The sequence below is a fragment of the Harpia harpyja genome, chromosome 13 (genome assembly GCF_026419915.1).
Source record: "Harpia harpyja isolate bHarHar1 chromosome 13, bHarHar1 primary haplotype, whole genome shotgun sequence".
NCBI lineage: Eukaryota > Metazoa > Chordata > Aves > Accipitriformes > Accipitridae > Harpia > Harpia harpyja.
The window spans coordinates 6,776,072-6,800,278 of record NC_068952.1 but is presented as its reverse complement, the minus strand read 5'-3'; the positions used below and the strand labels follow the sequence as shown (position 1 = coordinate 6,800,278).

Here is a 24,207-nt window from a genome sequence, read left to right as displayed (position 1 = left end):
TACAAAAGGAAAATTACTCGAAACATGGGGCTACAGTGGCATGGGATAGTCTTCTGAGAAGAAAGATGGACATGAATACGACAACCACACATACAAAAAAGAAGCTGGAGTACCAATCCAGTTTGACAACTTCAGTCTTTTCTTCAAAAGGTTTCCGCACTCCCATGATGGCGCAGGAAATACTTTTCTCATGGTATTCCATAACATAGTTATCGCTTATATTTTTATATACAGAAAGGTAGAACTGCTGTTTTAAATACAATTCTAAAAAAAAAAATAAATAAATTCCTGTGCTTAGCTTTTATGAAATATTAAAAATGTAAAAGCATTATCAAAGTATTTTCCTCTAATTTTAGGGAACGTCCCCACCAGAAAACAGTGTTGGAATTTTTGGTTATATACAGACAGTGCAAGATATTCTCCACCCACACACTTGAGAGGTTTTACACGCACTCCCTGAAACAGCTTTTACTCTGCTAAAGGTAAGAACTATGCTTCTGGTAAGGTTTTAATGAGCTATTGTAAATGTAATGTTTTTATTACCTGTACTAAGTAACTTTCTGTAGGCAAATTTATCGTTACTGTTTCTTTAGTCACGTATCATATTTCTGCTAGAGTCTTGTTCACAGTACATCAAATCAGCACAAAATTTATTTCCTGTGCAGTACCCCTGAGGCTGTATCCCACGATTACGTGAAATTGTTGTTTGGTTTTGACTCCTAAGAGAAGCTGTGGGGGAAAATACAACATAATACAGGCAAAACAAGTGTTAATTCTGTCTTCTTACAGTTAAAATTAATTTTATTTCTGGATCAACAGAATGGAGGAACAAAGAGAGGTAATGCATTAGCCTTGCCCCACTTCACTGGACTCCCTAAAGGCCCAGGGTACCATCACCTCCAGGCTTACCAATTCACTTTGTAACAGGGGTCAATCTACCACAGGAGCAAGGGCAAAGTCAGAGTCACAAAAGCAGGTGCCCTGCTGTGCCAGCTCTGTGACTGACAATTCTCAGACACGTTTAATGATGAGTATTTCATTTCTCCAAAGCCACCATCTCTTCCAGTAAAGATAATCACTATTTCCTAACTTAACTTATTACTAGCCACTGAGGTTCTGAGCCTGCTTTTCCTTCCCCTGCCATGCCACCTACTTCCCTGGACTTCGATTTTCTTCAGCCCAGGCCAATGAGAAAAGTAGCTGACAAAAAGAGCTGATTCAAAGAACAAACGTGCTCTCAGGCTGATGGTGCATCTGTAAACTTTTGCATAAAAAGAAGCAGAAGAAAAGGGAGAAGTGGAGATCTCCTTTTAAATGGAGAGACCTCCTTTCCTTAAAATTCCCAGACAGGCTAAGAGAAGCAGCATACATGAGCTTTTAACACTCAACCCACAACCACAGATACAAAAGGAACTTCAGCAAACTCACATCTTAAGATAAATCAATGTCTTTTTTTTTCCAGACACCACCATGAATTGGGAAAAAAACCAACAAGCACTACTTAATTTTAAGCAAAAGCTTTATTTTAGTTTATAGGCTTGTTTGTATTAAAAACAATTACTTCAAAATCAAATTCACATAAAACTCAGCATGTAAATAAACTGAAGTTATCACTGGTCAAGATCTATTTCTGAAAGACAAGGGCTCTGAATTGCATTTTAACAACTTTGCATGGCAACAGATAAAACTGGGATGGTAGTAGCATCTCCTAGTTTACAGGCTGAGGAGTTAAACTGTCCTCCCCTTCAGTACATTTTAAAACACCAGCTGCAAACTGGCACAAATGATTGCTCTATTTCCCACTAGTCCATTGAGCAACCAATGAAAAAATAGTATCCCAGTTTAATCTGCTACTTCACAGGAGTAAATGCTCTTCAGTGTTGTTACAGGCACTGCTATTTCCTTCCAGGAATCAAAGTACTTGTCTTAAAACATTTTCCTTACAACACCAACATACAGATTTTCAGAGGAGACAGTCACAATCAAGCTACATTATATACACTTCAAATGTACAATTATCTGTAAAAAATGCCTGTGTACAAAATAGAGGGTTCTTTTATTAAAAAAAAAAGTCACATGCTAGATTTCAATTACATCAACATTTTAAAAGAACTGAAAATAACTGATGAATAATAGCAACATTCCGATTTATGAGGAACCTTCCCGCAAGCAAGTATAGAGGTACCTGCACTATATTTAGGATTCTAATAAGCTTTTTTTGGACAGTTTGTGCTATAAACCTCACATATGAAGTATGTGAAAAGCTCTCAGTTGTGATAACAGAATAAAAGCTAGTTAATTAATGCAAGATTGTTTCAGTAAAATATAAAATTATTCTACTTATGAAGTAAATACTGCAAGGGCATCTGATTTACAGCCAGTTAGACGAAGAACACAACTAGTGACTAGAACACATACATTAGTTAAAAAGTCAAATATATACAAAAATATATTAGAAAGTGGTCGAGTTTAACCACAGGCTCATGTAAAAAACATTGTTTTAAATAGCAATAGCAAAAAAATAGCTATTTTCTCTGTCTGCAACAGTACAAAAGGCAAAACCTATATATGAGGTAGCAATGCCAAATTAAAAAAAAACAAACAAAAAACCCAACTTTGGATTGAGGAGCATTTCCTATATTTTCATAGCATATCTGTCAATACAAATATTTAAATGAACACTTCAATTGTTTCAAGAATTAATACATTAATTTACAAAAACCTTTATTCAATGAACATTTTTTAAAAAATTACTGGAAATGGATTTAGTTACTGATGTCTCCTGTTTCTAAAAAAGCTATTGCATTTTCAAATCCAAACACTGTACAGCAAAAACACGGAGGCTTTATTATACACACTTGGTAAATGCTATGGTACATTAAGATATAATTTACAAAGATCAGAATAAGCCAACTCTGGTCATTTTATTCTTTTCTGTCAAATACGCATACACTGCACCTTTTGCTACCCTGTGTTCAATGCCAGATGCAGGATTAGGGTTCACTGCTCACTTCCACAGCTCTGCCCACAGCTGAAACAAGTGTTTGTATCATCTACCTTCAGGAGTCTGAGCCAGAAGCATGGCTTCTCTCAAGGGTCAGAGGCACTGCCAGACAGCAGCTCAGAGTCCCCCTTGGTTCATGCTGAAACTGCCTCAAGAATGGGAGGATGGAATGGGATGGGAGGGGAGAGCTGTGCCCCTTCACTTCTCCTCCCGATCCCATCCCTTCATCCATCCTGCAGGCGCAGGGCAGGAGGGGCCACCTGAGCCTCCCTGACCAAAAAAAAAAAATCCCATTAATGAAAAGCCAGGAGGGGGACAACGCCCAGCTGAGCCACGGCAGCTCTGGGCCCAGGGCTGCAGGGCAGCACTGCCAGCAGCACAGGCCCCTCATGTGGATCAAATCCTCTGCTTCCAGCTCCACTGACCAAAAAGACCCTGTTGCTCTTCCAATGCAGGCAACTAAGTCAGACATCTGAAGTTAGATGGTACAAGTAACACCAAAAAAGAACTAGATGGAATTTCTGTATTTATTGTATTAAGAAAATATACTTTACATCACAGTGCTTAATTAAAAGCAATTAAAAAAATGTAAACTCAGGATTCTAGGTAAAATTTAACTTGAAAAATTAGGGCTCCAAGACTTTTTTAAATTCACAATTTTTTAAAAAATTGAAGTCACAGTCAGTTCATGTAACTCACACATTTAAGATTACTTGTAAATACCTGTTGATGCACTCCACTGTTTGGTCACTTTTTTTTTTAAAAAGCCTAAATAACAAATAGACAAAGTGCAAAGGTAAGAGGTATATTTTTATTTGCAAAGAAACTAACTTTAGAAGTAATTTGCAAATCAGGCATCTGGAGCACTCTAGTAGATGTAAGGAAATATGCGGTACGGTACACGCTGACAATACCTTTCCCATGCCAAGCCATATTTTTGCTTACAATGATGTTCATCCCGAGCTTCTCGATGAATAAGCAAGCAGATGAAATATATCACGTAGAAATATGGTAAAATGTGATTAAAACCTGTAGAACAAAGTGCGAAAGTCACTTTAGATACAGCAACAAAAAAAAAAATCCAGAAAAGTTAGCTATTAGCAACACATACTAAGCTGGTGACATATACTTGTTATGGACTAAAGCATCTTATACTCGTATTGAAAAGCATCAAATACTCAACAGGATAGTGCAAAAATTGTGTGATGTTACATGCAGATAGGAAGAGACCCACAAAAAAATAACCCTTAAAATTCATTCTCAAAATCTACCAACCTCACTCTCAACACATGCAAAGCTGGCACGTATTTTATGTTCTTTAGCTATCAAAACCAGAGAAATAGTTAAAATTCTGCAGCACTAAGTTGCCGCACACAAGCCCCATAAGTTTTTTTCTATTTTGGCTGTAGATGGTAACTCTAGCTTTGCTGAGGGCACACTACTTGACTTGTGGATGGAAAGCTGGACATGAGCCAGCAATGTGTGCTCAGAGCCCAGAAGGCCAACTGTATCCTGGGCTGCATCAAAAGCGGCATGGCCAGCAGGTTGAGGGAGGGGGTTCTGCCCCTCTACTCCACCCTGGTGAGACCCCACCTGCAGTACTGTGTTCAGCTCTGTGGTCCTCAGCACAGGAAAGACACGGACCTGTTGGAACGGGTCCAGAGGAGGGACACAAAAATGATCAGAGGAATGGAACACCTCTCCTATGAGGAAAGGCTGAGAGAGTTGGGATTGTTCAGCCTAGAGAAGAGAAAGCTCCGGGAAGACCTTATTGCAGCCTTTCAGTACTTAAAGGGGGCTTGTAAAAAAGATGGGGACAGACTTTTTAATAGGGCCTGTATTGACAGGACAAGGGGTAATGTTTTTAAATTAAAAAGAGGGTAGATTCAGACTAGATATAAGAAACTTTTTACGATGAGGGTGGTGAGACACTGGAACAGGTTGCCCAGAGAGGTGGTACATGCCCCATCCCTGGAAACATTCAAGGTCAGGTTGGATGGGGCTCTGAGCAACCTGACCTAGCAGAAGTAGTCCCTGCTCCTTCCAGGAGGATTGGACTAGATGACCTTTAAAGGTCCCTTCCAACCCAAACTATTCTATGATCACCTCCCACCCATCCTCACCGCCTGCCCCCCGCCCAGTTACAGCAACACTTCCACTTCTGCCATTATGATGCTGACAGAGGATTCGAGTCCCTCATTTTCATGGGGTGAAGTCTCTTCCAGGATACTGTCTACAAGTGTATAAGCTAATCTAGTATTGTCTACTTTCAACTAAAATCCAAAATAAAATTAAAAAATCCTCTCTCAGCTGATGCTCCTGGTCAGGGCATTAAGCACTTGGTGACAAAGTCCCACTCCACCAAAACTCCCTGTGTCCCAGTCTGCAAAAGCCAGACTGTGCCATGGGGTGTGGAGTAGCTCGGCCTCAGAAGAACATCTGTCACGCTCATTTCTGTGCTTTTATAGAAGACAAGCTCCTTCAGGCAAGGGAAAAGCCCAAAGCCATTTTTCAGACTTGAATGAGAAGGGGCAGGACTACCATGATCAGATGTATTTTCTGAAATTCTCACTGCTCTTTCTAAGCTCTTGCAAAGAATCAGGGCTACAAAACCCCATTGGACAAAAGGCTCCCTAATTTCCTCCAAGTGTAAACTTCATGAAAACTAGGAAGTATTCATTAACAAAAACTCTGAAACAGAATTCCACTCCTTTGTGTTTTGATGACTTTTTTTTTTTTTTTTTTAAGATGTATTTTGCTTAAAGTCCATCCCTATATGTGGTAGCCCTTGTCTCCATGCAAACTTTCACTTTTTGGGAACTCCCTTTGAAAACACTATAGCACAGCCACTAGCCTGAAAAATGTAAGGAACAACTCATTAGCAAGCAAGCCCCATGGTTACTGAATGATAAAAGTGTCAGAAAGAAGAGTCAAATCTATAGTATGATATGTCAAATCCATAGTAAGATATAAATAATAAGATGGAAGAGAAAATAGTGTCACATTAAGCTTACAACACAGAAATTTGCCATTCAATTAATTACAGGTTTTAGTATCTCAAATAATTTTCACTTTGCATTTCAAACCTAGTCAGATGCCAAAACATATAAGCATTTTTGGTAAAATCACTTTAGTTTCAGGTACTTACCACAGGGTAGGGACCATGCTAGAGCCATGATAATGTCACCGAGATAATTAGGGTGACGAACAAAACCCCACCAACCCGTGACAAGAAGCCCTTTTCCAGTTGCAGTGGGTATAAATTTCAGATCTGTGAATACAGTATTGTAGTCAATACAACAATTGAAATGTGTATTTAAATAGTACAAAGAGGCATTGTACAGCAATCGAACAAGTGAAAAAAATGCACTTACAGGCCAATTTGGGATCTGCTGGATTCCTTCGGAAATTATTTTTCTGAGAATTTGCACTTCGGAATATGTAATATCCAATACCTGAAAATGAATATTATTTATTTTGCATTTTCAGTATTTTCCAGTATTCTTTCCTTCAACAAAAGAACTCACATACTCTCTACCACTCTTACTACATTGAAGTCTTTTCCTCAGAGATGTAAGTGATATCCTCCATTTCTCAGAGCTCTAACAAGATAGAAATATTACTGGAAACCTGTGTTCCACATGCTCTTACACACTGCTGACTAACTTTTAAGATCTTGGAGAAGCTTTGTTTTCACATCTACTTTTACATTTATATCTGAATTCTAGTTTATTAATGTAACATTGAGTTTGAAATTCATATAAGGCGATGTGCTGCAGTTTATAAGATTATAGCTCTATTAGCAGCCCAGTATTTTAGTACAGTGCCTACACTCCATAAACCAACCAACAATTTACAAGTTCACAATATTAAAAGAACCAGACAATGAATTATTATCTGGTTTTGAAACTCATTTCCCCCAACATTTTCACAAGGCAGCTTAAATTTGCTTTTTCCAAGGCTGTATTGAAAAAACATGATCACAACATACTTCAAATAAAGATGTTTAAAAAAGAAAAAAACAAACAAACAAGAAAAAATATTAACTGAACATGAAAAAGAGATGCTGTATTTCTCAGGATTACACATACCAAGTTGTACGCCTTCATATTCTTTCTAAGTGTTTAAATTCTTTGTCATGTCTACAAAAAACTTTTTCTTTTAGGTTTACTACTTAGATAAAAGGGACAAACTACAAGGCCATCCATATTGGTGCAAACTTAAGGTCCCCTAAAGATGCAAGATTGTTTCTCAAAGCACTCCGCTAGAAAAAAGGAGATGTTTTCTATTGACATGAGTATATAACTATGGGCATCAGGGAAGGAGATGCAAATTGTTAAAGAACAAAACCTCTTTTTCCCTAGGTTCAGTAAAGCATAGCCAACAAGCTATTGACTGCTTTTTTTATAAGAGCCACTCACAGTCACTCAGACTGACTTCAAAAGGTATCTGCTACACTTCATTCAAAATGTTAAGTCACTTCTGCAACTCCAGACAGAATCCATCTAAAGACGCCTCTCAACAGAACGATTGGGTGTCCAGAGTCTCATTTATCCTTCATTTAATAAAATGAGAATTTATTATATTCTCTGTATTAAACAGTAGTCAGACACATGCTTCCACCAGCTGTGGTAATACAAAAAATATGATCACTGCATCTTAGCTAAAGCTTCACCTCACAACTCAAAGAAACAAAATCAGTGCTATGTTGTTACTACCAGTAACAATAACATTTACTATAACTTACAGTTCAGAATAGTAATTGCAGCAGCAACAGGCCAAGAAATCACAGTAGGATGACCAACTAAATAGAAGGCCTGCAGACTGTAGACAAACGGAACCCACACCAAATCTCCAAATGCTAGCATGAATCCAAATCCATCATGGGTAATATCCATTGTAGTCAAAATAGCTTCCTAGAAACAAGAAGAAAGGAATTTAGAATTTACAAAGCTTCATTCATTTAACACTGCAATTAGAAATGCTAACAGTGTAATATGATTGCCATTTACCTCATTCCAAAGAGCATCCACCACATACAGAAGCTGAAAGCTGTTCACAAGTATCATTGACAGAGATGGCATACTTTGATTGTGTATCTTCATCTCAGCCAAGAGCATTGCCAAGTTTATAACAACCTAGTTTAGAAAATATTTTATTACCAATTTTCCTTGTAAAAGAAAGTGGTCTTTTCTATTAGACTATCGGACATTTTAATACAGATGTTTTTGACCAACGTTTAAGTTTTAAAAATAATCTATTTCACAAGACAGTTTTGCAACTAACTACATTTCTGAAGCTGTATAACCTCAACATATGAATACTTTAAGAAAGGTTTTCATTTCCCACAAAGCAAAGAAGCTAGAATGTAGAAATTTTCCTAAAGTGAACAAAAATGGTCATTAAAAATCTGGCAACACGAAACTGTTTGTAAGTACTTTTTTCCTGCTTATAAATAGATATTGTATCCTTAATACCAATTTTATATCTATATTAAAAAATAATCAACTTGTGTAATATTTAAGCAAATAAAATAACTAAGATTACTAACTCACCCAGCCAATTAATCCTGGACGCAACTCACAAAAGTATTTGAGGTCAAAACTGCCAATACGAGGGTTTAATTCATGTCCAGTAAAAAAATCATACACAAGATACCCTGCAGATAAGACACAATCTTTGTTAGCAGTACTCTTCCTTTTATCTGCCACTACACTCCTCCCCATAAAGGAGTTCCTACTTTCTACTAAAGTTCTCTCATTATAGGAAGAAATAAAAAAAAAAAAAAAAAGCCTTTAGATTGGCCAGAAAAATGTGAGAGTATATGCAAAATACAAAGCAAACCCCACAGGGTTTATATTTGAAGAGACCCAAATATTTTATTTATCAGGAGGACTAAACACTTTAGAAGTTACTGTAGGCTTATGTCTCCTTGACATTTGTTCCTTATTTTCAGCCTTATCCTGAAGCTCACATCACAGTTTCTGTGAACATGATCTTATGGTATTAATTAATTCTACTACTTCTCCTACTTCATTGCTCTTCTCTGGGAGCAAGAATTCCTTTAGCTGTGACAATTACCTGTCCATCGAAAGAGATGGATCAGAAGGAAAATACAATACCTTGACTTCAAGATATCCTGCACCAAGTTAGCAAATAACAAGCACTTTGCAGAACAGTTACAGAATGCTACTATGCCACTTACAGAGACCAGAACTGCACTTTTCAAAGAAAAAACGATTTATGATAATTTATTATTGCCCTTCACACACATACATGCTGCACTGACAAAGGAACCGAGGATATCTGAATACTTCATTTTAATACACTAAATGTTCTGTCCATAAATTTCCTTTCTTAGTCACCCTATGATCATTTTTAATAGTTTGGTCAATATTTAATGCTAATTGACTTCTCAGTCTATCCTTTGTCCAAAAAAACCATATACATGTAACTGATACTTTCTAGGTAGGCAGTCTCATGACTCAATCAAAATTTCTTTTGAAAACTCAATTCAGCTAATAGATTTAAAAGTGCACAGGAAAATAAAAGTTTAGAAATACACCATAATTTCAAGTTCTGTACCTGACTTCCCACTGCCAAAACATCTAGATTTTCAGTTTTTCTTTCCATTCCCAGCTGTTTCAGGAAAAGGCCCACCAGGAAGGGCACTATGAAGCAAACTAGACAAGCCTCTTAGACAAATGCTGAAAACAGAAAGGAAGGAACTGTCCTCCCATTGCTAGGGGACTGGACCAGCCAAGATAACTGTCTGTAAGCTATTCAAGACAATCCAACTAAGATTTTAAGCATTGTACAGTATCTGAGCATGAACAAGAAATTGCCATTTAACTTGCAACATGACTTTTACATTGACAGAAAGTAAAAGTCACAATGTTGTAATAACCAGCCCTAAATCTAGCCTTTAATTCATAAAAATGAAACTGTACCAAACAATTGGAAATAAATTATCCAAAATAGTTAAAACTCACCAGAATTTCCACCTGGTGCTAGTTCTTCCTCGGGTGCTTTCAGGGACCGAATATACAGATAAACGCTCAACACCATAGAAAAAGCTGCAGCTGACACTGCAAACTGCATGAAGTGATCATACAAATAATGAAGTTCAAATTGAAAATATAATAAAGTTCCAATAGCTGCAGCAGTCAAAATAAAAGCATAAAAACCTAAAGGATGGAGAAGAAAAACATATTAGCCAAAATAAAAGATCATTCTAAGTAGAACCTACCCAGTCCAGCCTTTCTGCATTTTTACTTCTTCCAAGATTTGTCTATATTCCAATAACGTCTTACACATCCCATGCTCCTGAGGTTCAAACTTCTGGGGCACAGCAATATACCTAGGACATTCTATCTATGCCCTGAAATTTCCTGCACTCCTCCTCAAAAGGACAAGAGGCAGGAACACTCTGAGCAATCCTACATTTTTTACAACATACAATCCAATTTCAGATTCTAGTGGAAAAATGGACACTGACACTACTCCTGGATAATGACAGCAGATTTTAAAATCTTATCTGTGCGACAGTTCAGATAACCATGTTTTCTTCTTTAATTATCTTCATATATACGTCAACAGAGATAGCGGTAATTAAAGTATTGAAATAACTATCAAGTCAAAACTTGAACACAAAACTTTTGTACTTTGAGAGTATAAAATCATGTAGAATGGAATGATGTTTTCAGTTTGTGTCCATTGCCTCTTGTCCTGTCACTGGTCATCTTCCTTTCCTCAAGAAGGCTTTCAAAGTTGCATTGAGAATTAGCCTTTCAAGCAGCAAGAAGATGGCTTCTTCCCCCCACCCCCCTTTTTATTTTTTCCTTTTTAAGCCATCCAAATCACATAGTTTATTTCCCCCCTTTATCAGAATACAGAAAAATTTGCAGGACTATGCTCCTACTAAAGACAGAAGTCCAGAACACAAAAAGTTATGAGGCAGCCTCAGTATGACTCACTTCCGCAGGATGCAGTTCACTCTTATGATTTACAGCCCTATTCCAACTTTAAAATGGTGCATCTTACCAGACTATGACAAAACTCCACTCAACTTTTTAATATAACATTTGAATTCCACTACCACGAGACAGTGTCCTTGAACTGACTAATTAATCAAATAGGTAGTCTGGAATACCTGCAAGGCATCAAAGTACACTTTCCTATTTAAGCCTGAAAAAAGCAGGACTGCTGAAATACATTAAACCATACTCTAAACCTAGATGAGAAACTTGCCTTATTCATAGGACGTGAAATCAGATCTGAATAAGGACTCAGAACTGTTTTTTGCCAGGCAAGAATAAGAACATCTTAAATCAATTACAACACACTACTAGTTATTAGTCTGTAAATCAGAGACATCCCAAGATGATCTAGACACATGGGATTAGATCTCTTCAGATCACCCCTGAACATCTCCTCTGGAACAACAGCCCTTGTTACATGAGCATTACTAACGCTTCTGATAGGCAACTGCCTGTTTAGCAATTAGGCAAGGAAAAGGACAGAAGTCACCAGTCACAGCTGGATGCAGACCAGGTGCCCTGTATAGTGTAAAGTCTTGCTCTTGGGGCAAGTTCCTGATCATTACTAACCTTCTTCTTCCAAGAAGAGGTTCATCCTATTTTACGAAAGATTTACAACAGATACCTAGTTTGACCATAGAGTGTATCTTTCGTAACTTGTATCTCATGGTACTGAGCACTGCAAATCAGATAGGGATATCAAATTTCAGAATAAGCAACTGCAACGTGCTTACCATTTATCCGGTACTGCAGTTTCCTTCCATTTGAAAGAGGCAGGCCTTCTACAACCTACAAAGAATAAAATACTAGAGTTTCAACAAAGTACTTTCTAGGGACACTGGCAGGGGAGGGAAATCAAGCACATCTCTGCCACTAAGACATTCAGTCAAGGTAACCAGCTGGACACATTCAAATCTGAAGATCATGCATTATTCTCAAAAGCATATTTTCAATATGAAAAGAAAAAGGCTAACAGTTTCAAATAAAAACATTAAAAAAAAAAATCTCTTCCTAACCAGCCTCAAGAAAACAGAATGGCTCCAATAATTCTAAGCATGTATAGCAACAGAACCATAGAATCATTTAGGTGAAAGGACCTTTAAGATCATTGAGTCCAACCATAGAACAACATGACTGAATGATCTAGTGTTCTTTCAGAATCTGCCAGTATCCCTCAAGTTACAAGAAGAGGGAAACAGAGTATTTGCCCGATATTCATATGGCTAGAATGGTTTATAGCTTCCTGTAAGTGAAGATTACATTCCAAAACACTGGGTATCAATAAGAAACTCAGTATCAGTTTTGTCGATTTAAAAGTCAGATACCTGAAATTCTTCTAGAATTCTACCAAGAAAATTTTATCCATGCTTTGATTTCAACTCCTGTATTTCAACTTCTATATGGCCTTCTGCCTTTTCTACTGTAAGACTGTGAAATGCACAGCCGTTAAATTCTTAACGAACTGTGTTATCTTAAGCTTACAGAAATCTGCAGCAGCCATATTCCAGCTTAATATGGAAAACTAATTCATTTGCTTTCAAATTAACTGCATTAAGAACATACCCTACCTTCCAAGCCTAACGCACAAATTAATTATCTGTAAAGACCCAATTGCTGCTGACAGCTTACCTTTCCAATTGGCAGTAACGAAAACAGAGCTTGAAGGAAAAACCACAGAAGAAAAACACCAAACACCCTAGCCTCCCAAAGACTTTCAAGTGCTGGGAGAGGAGGAGGGAAGTTCGTAAGACTGGGGTCATCTTGTTTGCACATCAACAGCAAGTAGAATACAGTAGCAGGCAGGAAAAATATCAGCATGAAGGTCCCTGTAAAGAGACATCATGCTGTATTAGAAGATAAACACAGAAAATAAAAAACTAGTTTCAAGCCCACTAATAAAGCTAGATATTAACTTTAGCAACAAAGAAGAGGTTGTCATTATCTATTCCTGAAGCAAGACAGCAGCAATCGCCCAGTCATGTAATGGGATAGAGACATACTTTCACTCCCATATGGGACTATATAACCAAATTGAAGGGTAACACCCACTGCAACCCTTTAAAACTGTTAAAAAACTGTATGAAGAATACTTTACTGTTGAGTTCAAAGCACCTAGGTTTTGAAAACTGTCCTGGTTTCAGCTGGGATAGAGTTAATTGTCTTCCTAGTAGCTGGTACAGTGCTATGTTTTTGAGTTAGGTATGAGAAGAATGTTGGTAACACACTGATGTTTTCAGTTGTTGCTAAGTAATGTTTAGTCTAAAGTCAAGGATTTTTCAGCTTCTGGTGCCCAGACAACAAGAAGGCTGGAGGGGCACAAGAAGTTGGGAGGGGACACAGCCAGGGCAGCTGACCCAAAGTGGCCAACAGGGTATTCCATACCACATGACATCATGCCCAGTATATAAACTGGGGGGAGTGGGGGTGAGGAGATTGCGGCTCAGGGACTAGTTAGGCATCAATCAGCAGGTGGTGAGCAACTGCATTGTGCATCACTTGTTTTGTATATTCCAATCCTTTTATTATTACTATTGTCATTTTATTAGTGTTATCATTATCATTACTAGTTTCTTCTTTTCTGTTCTATTAAACCATTATCATCTCAACCCATGAGTTTTACTTCTTTTCCCAATTCTCTCCCCCATTACACTTTGGGGGTGGGGGGAAGTGAGTGAGCGGCTGTGTGGTGCTCAGTTGCTGGCTGGGGTTAAACCACAACAAAAACATAGAAACTTTGCTAGTTACTTCTTAAATCTAATTTGGAAATATTTTAATCTCACTGTGCAAGGGAAGGCTCAAGATCTTCACTATATTTCACAAGAGAACCAAGTGTAGTAACAGTTCTTTGACTGCCACCAATACCAGTACAGACTACGTGAAGCGCTGTCATATGACCAGATTCTGCAACGAGTATCCAAAAATTGGAAAAACAGTTCTTGACATGACAGTATGATCAATAAGTAAATAACATAAGAGAGTAGTAATTTTCAACTATTAAGACAATTTGCACACATACCAATTCTTCCACCGAACTCTAGCTCCTTTGTTTTTGATGATGCTTTCTCAATTGTTTTTATTGTCTCAAAAATCTTTTTCTCCGAATATATCTCTTCTTTTTTCTTTTCTTCTTCTCTTGAACGCAAGCTGTATTGTTCAAGCACACGCTCTATCTCCAGGTCTGGTTTCAACTTTTGCTGTTAATGAACAAAAAGAATTTACTAAAAAAAATTCCCAGTGACTTTACCTTATTTTACTGCAGTATTTTTTTTTAGGAGGACATTATTCACTATAAAACACCAACATACAATGTGTTTACTTCCATACAGTACTTCAGTTTATGCATTTATATGAAGAGACTGCTAAAACTAGTTTCACTGTGATCACTTTGGCCATGATTACGTATCAGCAGCAGTTCCAGTACAGGTCATACATTCCCACCCTCCTCCCTTTCTTTCTGCCATAACTCTGTGCATTAGCTAACAATCAGGACTAAAGAACTGATTAGGCTAAAAACAAAAAAACAAAAACAAAACAAAAAAAATCACTTTCTATGGCCAAACATTCACACTGTAAAAGCATGAGAATTAACACAAATAACCAGTGAGGGTTTGATAGAAAAAACAAACAAGAAAAATTAATGTTACACAGCTCTAGTAATCTTCCCTTCTGACAACTTCATCTCCCTCTCCCCTGAAATTAGCTGAACAGTAAACTTATTTGACCTCTAAGTTTTATGTTGCATTCTATTTCTCCTTGATTATTGTATTGCCCTTTTCTAGGGATTTCTGAGAAAGCAAAGTTAGAATGTGACATAAAACTAAGAGTAAATACAATGTTCATACCTCCAAGATTATGCAGGATGTGTCATTTCTTTCTGTACTATCAGGTTCACCATTGTACCTTCTGGTGTTATTTTCACTCGGTTTCTGGTTAAAAGAAAAAACATAGTTTTAGCTTTCTGAAAATAACAGCTGCATTAAGTGTAAGTACATAATGAATAATTAAGAACGCTATAGTTTTTTTTCAACTGGAACTGCTCCGGTTTTCTCCACAGGAAAATAAATGCATCCAATATCCAAAGTATGGACAGTTTCAGGTCACAAACAAGGGAAGAAAAGTCACTTAAGAAAAGGAAAAGGTTACTAATTTTTTTTTAATTAACAGTGAAATTAAGGGAGAATACAGCTTCCAAGTTATTTTTAACTCATCATTTGGAACTGCCAAGTACAAAATACATGTCTATTTAGTAATTCTATTAGGAAAACAGAGGAGATTTCAGTGTCCTATATATGACACTGCTCTGCAGGACTGAAAGTTTGGTTTTCCATTAAATATCTTTCTAAGAAATAAATTCTCTTACAAAAATTCTTTGAATGAGTCTAGCTTACACAACCCTGGGAAGACACGACTCATCTGTTTTATTTCAGCTTAAGCTTTGTTGAAAAGGACCAGGTCGTTCCAGTCGTACCAATAGATCAATCCTACTCCTCAATTAGAAGTCAGGAGAAAAACCACTAAAGATATTTTAACCTTTTTGTCCAAAGTGAAGTGTAGCTGCTGGCTACAAACTACTTAAAACAAACATATGGTCCACTTGCTATGCACTGGGTCACACAGCTCACAGTAGTTCACTGCAAAACAAAAATCACAGCAACTGCAGTGCCAAAGAATGCTTTTAGTAGTAGCAATTTACTAACTAAACCTATCTATTTAGTTTAGATTGGTCTGGTTTAGTTTAGTTGAAACTAAAACCTATCTGTTTTCAATAGATCAGCAGAAGGCATTTCCAATTCAAGGGACTGTGTCTCAGACAAGTATCACCTGAAGCTATCCCAACGGCACAAGAGGCAGAAGAAATGCTGTTTGCCTCTTAATAGAGAAACATCACCTCTACTGTTCTTCACTTACAGAACACCAGAACTATTTTTAGTACTCAATATAACCTTCACAAAAAGGCCAAGAATAAACATGATAAATTTCATCTAAAAAACAGGTATTTTATAAACTTACAAATCCTTACAAGATAGTTTTTATAATGAAAACAGTCCGGCAATATTATCAGTGAGCAAGGCTATATATATATATATATATATATATATTCCACACTTGAATTCTGCAGCAATTCTCCCACAGAAGCTTCACATTTTCCTTTACTATTTTAATGAACTGTATATAAAAACAGAACTCATTTTATTTCAAATTCTAATACCTACCTGCTATGTATTGCCCAATACATCTTAAAAGTAGGCTATCTCCCTTTGCCCCATTTCACAAGTGGGAGCATATGGCTAACAATGACTTCAATACTAAAATATTAAAGAATTTGTGTTTGTTTGAATTCTGAGAACTTCACTGTACCGCCAAATTCAAGTGGAACTTAAGGTTACATTTCAAGAATTTCCTCACAACTCGGCAAGCTAGAAAGCCTATTTTCAAAGAAAAAAAGGCAGTTCTGAGATACACTTTTGCAGCTAATTATGTTGTTCAGGGAACATGAACTACAGCTGGCTCTTACAATAATAAACCCAGTATGCATAAAACAAATCTGTTGCAAATAGCAATTTTTTTTTTTTTTAAATCCAACAAACCCCCACACAAAGAACAAACAAACAAAAAAACTAATACCAGTAGAGCTAAGTTGGTTTCCTGAATGGTTTTCTTTTTGTCATCTTTATGTTCTCTGCTTTGGGAAGAAGAACGACGCCTGCCTTTTGCTGGCCGACCAGGTGATCTAGATCGAGATCTGCTAGTACTCCTTCTGGAGGGAGAACTTGAAGAGGACTGGCTCTTCCTGTGCTTGAATGATGATTGTGACTAAAAGAAAGAGGGGAAGAAAGCAAGACCTTATCTTACATGTTCCAAAGAACAATTTTAGAAACTTTTTTTTTTTGTGATGAGGACTCTGGCATTTAGTTCTACAGAATTGTCTCTTATTTCCTTTACTGATGGTGTACAGGGGCTGTTAAGAAAGAGCAACTACAGTATACTCATTTTGCTAGTAACACCCAAACAATCCTGTCCAAAGTCCAACTGCTGATGATTTCTGTCAAAGCTACAGAAATCACGATATAGATGTAGTAAGCTATCAATGTGAGCACTAAGCTCTTAAGCGTACCAACCCTCTTAAGCCTTTGTGTAAGTAAATTAATTAAGCCTTAAGAGACGGCTATAATTTCAATTACTTAGCTTTATTAATACATTCAGCATATCAAGATGCAATGATCTGTTTAAGGCAACACAGCTCAAATCAACATTAAAAAACCTCATCAGCTAAATCATTAAATTAGATGTGATAACTAATTTCATAAACAGTTTTCCCCAAAAGTATTCAGTTTTATTTCTCTGTGAAGTCTACAATACTAATTTTCCCACGTAAAATCTTCACAACACAACTTTTATAAGGCACAAATGCTTTATGACAAAGAGACATATTTTCTCAGCTTGAGTTTGCTAACCTGCAAGCACAAAGTAAACAAGTTACAAAGTCTTAAAGCAGTGAAAACAGGCAGAAACCTTTTGTCCCAAAAGAAAAGGGCAGTTACAGGGCATGTACACCACCACCAAAAAGTGAAACTACAGTTCACATAAAGGCACACAAGTTACCTTTGAACTTCTGCAGGTTTCAGAGCAGACCTTAAAAATCAACTACAGCAAACATTCAAATAGCTTTTTGTCTCATGCATTATCACATTTTAAACTGAAACTTGTATGCAGAGATTTAAAGGCCTTTTTTAGTAACAGAAAACAAAAGAATAAAGATATGTAAAGAGGAGGGGATGTGCTCATACACATACAACATGACCGTTTTTCAAAAGTCCCCAATTGTCACAAATGGAGCAAAATACCTTATGAAACCGTTGGGGACCTAAACGAGTACAATCTATCCACAGACATTTTAAGCATGTGCTTAAAGGGTATGCACTATTTATATTTACAGTGATCCTTAACTACATGCTTGCATTTGTTTTCGAATTTTCTTATTTAAAAGTGGAAAAAAGTCAAATTAGCATCAACCACCTGTTTACTAGCTTTATAAACCACCCAAAACCAATTTTTAATGAACAATCATGCTATAGAGTCCCTGAGTGACCAGACTTGGTTCTCCTCCAAATGTATCACTGTTTCTTCAACATATTGGAAACAATCACGCTTCTTTAAACATAGGGTCAGCATTCTGAACTTCTACTTGAGATGTCACATAGGAAAGAGCTATTATTTAGCACCAATTCCTTGAAGACAGTTAATGAAAATTTGCAAGGCAACTGTCCAATTATAAGTTGTATGTTTATCTACATCACAAAATCAATATAATTCCATAGAAATACTGATAATTGTCTGATGTATACTCACCCTTATATCACTTTCTTTCAACGCAAGTTCAGTCCCATCTTTGTACTTCACAGTATAAAGATGAGAAACATCATCATAACTAGTCACTTGTACTTCATAGTACAGGACACTTCCTGGCCAACGGCCCATCACCACCTCACCATCAGCAAACCTTCGGTTTGGCATTTTCCAAAAGGAATCCCTAGAAAAGAAATAAATCAATACATACGACAGCTAAACATTAGGCTTAATTTTTCCCTACTCTCTTTCTGTATCACTTAGGCTGGAAGAGGGAAACTTTAAAGTAAACAACTCGTCAACTTAAATTGGCAAAAAGCTGCCTGATAAGAAAAAAAGCAATGATCTGTTTTCCAAATTAATAGTAGACAAAAGAAGTAGTCTTACAATAGAGCAAAGATTGAAGTTAGATGTTACAAAAAAAATGTTCAAATGTATTAACTGTATATCATAGTACATCTAGACCAGTATGCAACTATCTCCACCATCAGAGACCACCAAAACCAGGCAAAGCATATATTTGACCAAAATTACATAATGCATTTGATCTTATCTAGAGGGGGAAAAAGTAAATTACAATGGTATCTAAATGTCCTCTAACCCTCTTTTCCTGTGGTTCTACAAAAATTACTGAAGTGGTAATTTCTAAATGCTAAAATAAAACATCCACAATCCATTCAATACGCACAGCCTCATTACACATGTTCTTCGATTTATTATGCCAAACACTCAAAAGTTAGGAAACACCAGAATTTAGGCTCCTGTCTGGGTTGAGTATTTTCTCTTACCTATTTAGCACAATGCATGTAATTGCTTTTGCAGGAGCCTGTAGGAAAACAAAGTATGGCATCAAAGCAATCACACAATATCCTGAAAAACTAAATTCTATCCCTCTGTCTGCACCAAACCACTACCCTTGGTCCACCGTACCAGGGTGCTGGGAAAACCACAACTGCAGCTTAAAGAAAGTTATGTTTTTAAATGTAAAGTCCTGTATAACTCTTTGAAAAGTGCCTTGTATTATGTCATTACCTTCTGAAAACAGGTTTCCATAGCAGAAGGCACTTTTAACCTGAACGTCTGTGACTCCGGTCTCAACATATAAAGTGAGGGTATCTTAAAAGTCTAAGGTAAAATACATACTAACTTATGAACTATCACCATTTGTATGATGAATATAGGAACTTGGAATGGGGGGGAACAAACAAACTAGCAAATGTTTTTGTTTCAAAGCATTTTAACTTGTTTGTCATAAATAAGATGCGAAGCCACACAAAATGAGGTAGAAACAAGTATTTAATTAGATACTCATTCATTACACATCAACTAACCTGCAGTGAAAAGTTAGATTCTTTGGCAAAAAATACCGTTAATATGCAATCACAGACCTTCATAAACACATTGGGGGATGGGGCTAAGTGAGGCTTTTCAATCGACTTTCATTCTGGCATTTCCTGAAGCTGCTGCTGCTGTTAGATTTTACACCTGTGTAGCTCTCCAAGTCAAAGAAGAAACCAAAAACTCAGCAAAGCTCCCTCATGTGGATTTTACTGCTAATATTCCTAATTGCTTCAAAACAGAAACATCTGACCATCTCCTTTGCTGTATAATATTTGAAGGAGCAAAAAGAGTAAGTTTTATCATTTGGTTTCACTGATATTTGCCAGTTAGAAAAATTATCAGAGTTCTAGTCTATGCCTGTAGGCACACACTCTTCCAAGCTCATCTGTCTTCTACCTAGTGTTTCTTGTCCCAGTCTCTTTGTTACTTTCTTATTCTTTCTGAATTCCCACTCCTCCGACTTTGTTTATGCCAGTTTAACCCCCTCAAGTTCATAGCCTTGTTTCTTATGACTCCGTGAAATACAATTTCTGTATTTTCATTTCAAATTCTTCTTCATTCTCTCCTCACCCCCCTTTAATTCATTGGGGGTTTTCTGCCTTTTCTGCCCTTGTTCACCAAACTAGTTCCAGTTCCTCTTCACCACCTCTGGGCTCAAGATCTGATCTCAATCCTCATCTCTGTCTCCTTGTCCAGTTTTCTCACCCAAGAGACAGTTCTTTAGAAGATCCATGTCTATTACTGCTCTTTCCCCAGTCTCTCACACAGTTCCAGCTTCTTCCTCCTCTTCCATAAATAGTCTAAACACCAGTCCTCCACCAAGTCCAGTCATAGCTTTCACCAGATGTCATAACCTGATCTACAACTTCATTTCCTCTTTGCTGTTGTACTTCCTACACTCCAGCCAACTGTTTCTTCTCTTGACCTGGAACACCTCAGGCACCATCTGTAAACTCAGAGCCTGACCGGGACAAAGCTGCCAGATCCTAGGACAAAGTTATGAAAAACAGAATCTTTGGAGTTTAAGTCCTTTTTGAGAAAGGGAAACAATTTTTCACAAAGTTGTTACTAATGACATGTAAACTGATTTTTACAGTTTATAACAACCACTTCAAAATTCAGATACAATTTCATAGGGATAATAAAATGCAATTTTCTGCCAAACTTCAAAACCCAGCATTTTTGTACACACACATGAAGACAGCCCAAAGAAAAGGTAACCTGATTATTTGATTCTTTTTAAAGGCAGAAAGACCTTCCCATCCTCCAACCTTGTTCTCAAAAGGAGCTGAAGTTAGTTTTAAGAAGTTGGAAAAAGGAGTTGAAGGACCTGAAGCTAAATCAATGCTATGTAATTCAGCCTGAGGTGGATATCAATGACACAAAATGCCAGAAAAATAAATAAATTTCAGCAAGTGGAAATATCATCCTGTGATTCAAGAGTAATGCACAATCTTATTAATGGAAAGACCTACTTATTTTTCCATTTTTTCCTTAAATATTAAAGCTTAATAATGACATCGAACATTAAAGACTAAAAAAGTAAATATTACTTCCTACCCTATCAAAAATTACCACCTTGTTCTGCACCCCTGCACCTCATGTGAGGGAGGTTTGCGATCCTCATTACATATATCCCACTTCAAAAAAGCTACACCTTTTAAAGGCGGCCTTCATCTGTTCAGATAACAAAAACCATTACTGGCATCAAGAAAAATAAAGATAGGAAGCCTTTAAAAAAAAAATACATTTTAGAAATTATATTTTTAATTTACTCCTCTTTCAAGCTCTACACACACCCCTGATAATTTTCAGGGTACCAGCTGGCATCAGCCTAATATTCACAGTAGTCCTATGCCAACTTTTTAATTCGCAGGGCTTCAAAATATATCCAAGCAACCTCAAAAGAATATTATTTCATACAAAGAATCCTGTACTGTACAGATACTCGATTGCAAGTATATTCACTTACTCCCAATAAGAAATTTGTGTTTTCTGCACCACTGATTTTCCTTTAGTAACCCAGACTAAGGGAACGGCTGAAAAGCATTTCGTATCCTATACCAAGCCAAGACAATTAATGCAAAACTCCCTGGAGCTTAAAAGTTGGTCAAGAAGAAAAGTTACTGCTGACTCAACCAAGAGCAAAACAATTAAAGAGAAACATGGCAGAGAGACATATTGCCCCATACATCCATTTCTGGTCTTTCTTGACGACCCTCTCACTAGATATGTGGAAAAATATTTCACTCCTGTCAAGAAAATAAGAAGAAAAAGACTGCCAGCTTGTAGTCACTAGAAGATCATACCATATCACCAGAAGTTGGGTGCACAGTTTTAAGAAATGAATTTTAAAAAAAACACTAAACAAAGTTTTCCCTCTTGGGAGAGCTAAGTTCATACGTATCCCTCTTCTATGTACTAATTCTGACATCTCACCACTGGTAGATAATGTTGTGTATGTCAGAGGAGAGAGCCAGCTGAATGCAAGAAAAGAAGAAATGCAAGAAAATAAAGAAAACACTGACAGTCAAGGCTAACAAGACAGAGGTTCCTACACAGAAAGTTACTACCAAATTCACCAAAAAGACCGAGCTGTGCAGGACCTTTTCAGGATCACCATTACTCATTCCACATTTCTAGCTCTTTAACTCCCATAATGGTGGGGGCATCTACCACTGTTCAAGCTTGGCTCGACTGAACAGCCAAATTAACTTCACCGCTAAAAACAAGCGCAAAAAAGCCTCAAGGTAAAAAAAACAAACCAACTAAACACAACTCTCGATCCTCAGGCAAAGAAACGAGGTTTTTCCCTTTAAAAGGGCTTTTCACCAGAAGCACTGAAAGCGGAGGGAAAGCGTCAGGAACTTGAACTCCCCCCCCCGGCAGGGCGGCGGGGTGAAGGCCGCGGAAGGCGCGGTGTTGACAGGAAAGGACCCACGTGCCGGGGGAGGGGGGAAGGCCCGGCCCCTCGGCCCCCCTCCGCGGCCCCGCCCCGACCGCACTCCCGGCCCAGGCCTGGCGCGGGGCCTCCGCCGTACGGGGGGGGGGGGGGAAGGGAGGGGCCGCGCCAAGCCAGGCCGCCTCTCTACGCGTCTCCCACGGCGCTCCCCCGCCGCACCGGATGGTCGCGGCCTTTCCCCGCGCCGGGCCCGGCGTCGCGGTAGCGCTGCGGAGGGAAACGGCGGCATCCCGAACAAAGCGGGGGAAAGCCCAAGACACACACACCCCCCGCCCCTTACCGCCCGGGCCCAAGCGAACGGTCCGGGCGGCGGAAAACAGCGCCGCTCATCCGTCCACCGGGGGAGAGAGACCTGAGTGGGGCCGCGGCCCGACGCCCGCGCTTGGGGGCGGAGAGAGGCGGTGGCGGCGATTGGCCGGAGCGCTTCCCCCCGGGAAGGCCGCGGAGGGCGGGGGTTATCCCGGCCCAGCGCCTGCCCTGGTGCCGCCATTCCCTTACCTGGCGCCAGGCCCCACCGGGCCGGGCAGGAGGCGCTTCCGCGGAGCGGCGGGAGCCGGGCCCGAGCGCGGCGTTCCTCCGCTGAGGGGAACAACCGCCCTGAGCGACGGTTACAGCCGCGCAACGGTCCGCCCCCTCACCCCGCCCCTTCCCGCCCGCCAACGGCGCCCATTGGCCACAACGCGCCGTTTGAATCGTGGGTGGCCGCACGCTATTGGTTGCCGCCCGATGGCGCGGTCCTGCCGCCCGAGGCCCGCCGTTTTACCCGCCCCGGTGAGGGGTTGAGCGGGGTGGTTCGGTTCCCTGACGGGGTCGGGGGGCTGATAACGGGTGCGAGTGCGGAGGGGAGGAGAAGCTCGGGGAAGGAGAGCGGGGGATGAAAGGCTGCCGTCGCCATCGCGGCGGTGGGAACCGCCTCAGCAACGCGCCCCCGCCCTGCGCCACACAGGCCCCGCCGCCGGGCGGTAAACAAAAAACGGAGGTTTTGTGTGTAGGAGCACCTACACACAGGCCCCGCCGCCTCAGGCGGCGTTTGAGGCGGCGAGACCGCGAGTGCTCCTACACTGACTGAAAAACTGCCCGTGTTCCCCCCAGCCATGCACCCAACGAGGCTGAAACGTGGTAAAAACATCCCCTCTCCAAAAGAAAAAGGGCAAAAAAAGCAGCGGTGTGTGGTTACCGCTGTCCTTTGAGGCAACTTTTCCAGAAAGGCCATTCAAGTTCCTGGCAGATTTTGAAATCAGGAAGTCAAAGCAATACTTCAGCAGGCAGAATTAAAATAAATTGTGAAAAAGTTAACGAGTCGCCGTGCACAGTGAATTTTAATGTGAAATAAGTTGTTCCAAGTGTTTGGATCTTAAAAATTACTAAGTCCTTTAAGCATGAATTACGAATGTGTTTGTGTTTGTACAGTCTTTATGGACCTCCCAAACTCTAAATTCAGACACTGGCTGACAAGTCATATTCTGGCCTAATAAAGGTTCCCAAATCAAGAAAAATTCCCGAAAGACAAGACC

At 38.9% G+C, this 24,207-nt stretch overlaps 1 protein-coding gene across 2 annotated transcripts; it reads right to left on the bottom strand.

The window, feature by feature from the left end:
- Positions 1-2,064: 2,064 nt before the first annotated feature.
- LBR (lamin B receptor) lies at positions 2,065-22,991 on the bottom strand. 2 transcript variants are annotated; one of them, XM_052805449.1, is made up of 15 exons: positions 22,974-22,991; positions 18,394-18,574; positions 16,669-16,857; positions 14,886-14,969; positions 14,060-14,237; positions 12,673-12,869; positions 11,778-11,832; positions 9,997-10,191; positions 8,560-8,663; positions 8,017-8,142; positions 7,752-7,920; positions 6,379-6,459; positions 6,153-6,275; positions 3,919-4,033; positions 2,065-3,274 (listed from the first exon to the last, which is right to left on the bottom strand). In XM_052805449.1, the coding sequence occupies exons 2-15, from the start codon at positions 18,556-18,558 to the stop codon at positions 3,229-3,231; spliced, it is 1,827 nt and encodes a 608-aa protein (XP_052661409.1). In that variant the 5' UTR covers positions 18,559-18,574; positions 22,974-22,991; the 3' UTR covers positions 2,065-3,228. The 2 variants fall into 2 exon arrangements, with proteins under 2 accessions (XP_052661409.1, XP_052661408.1); XM_052805448.1 differs by having other exon boundaries at positions 2,065-4,033.
- Positions 22,992-24,207: the final 1,216 nt, after the last annotated feature.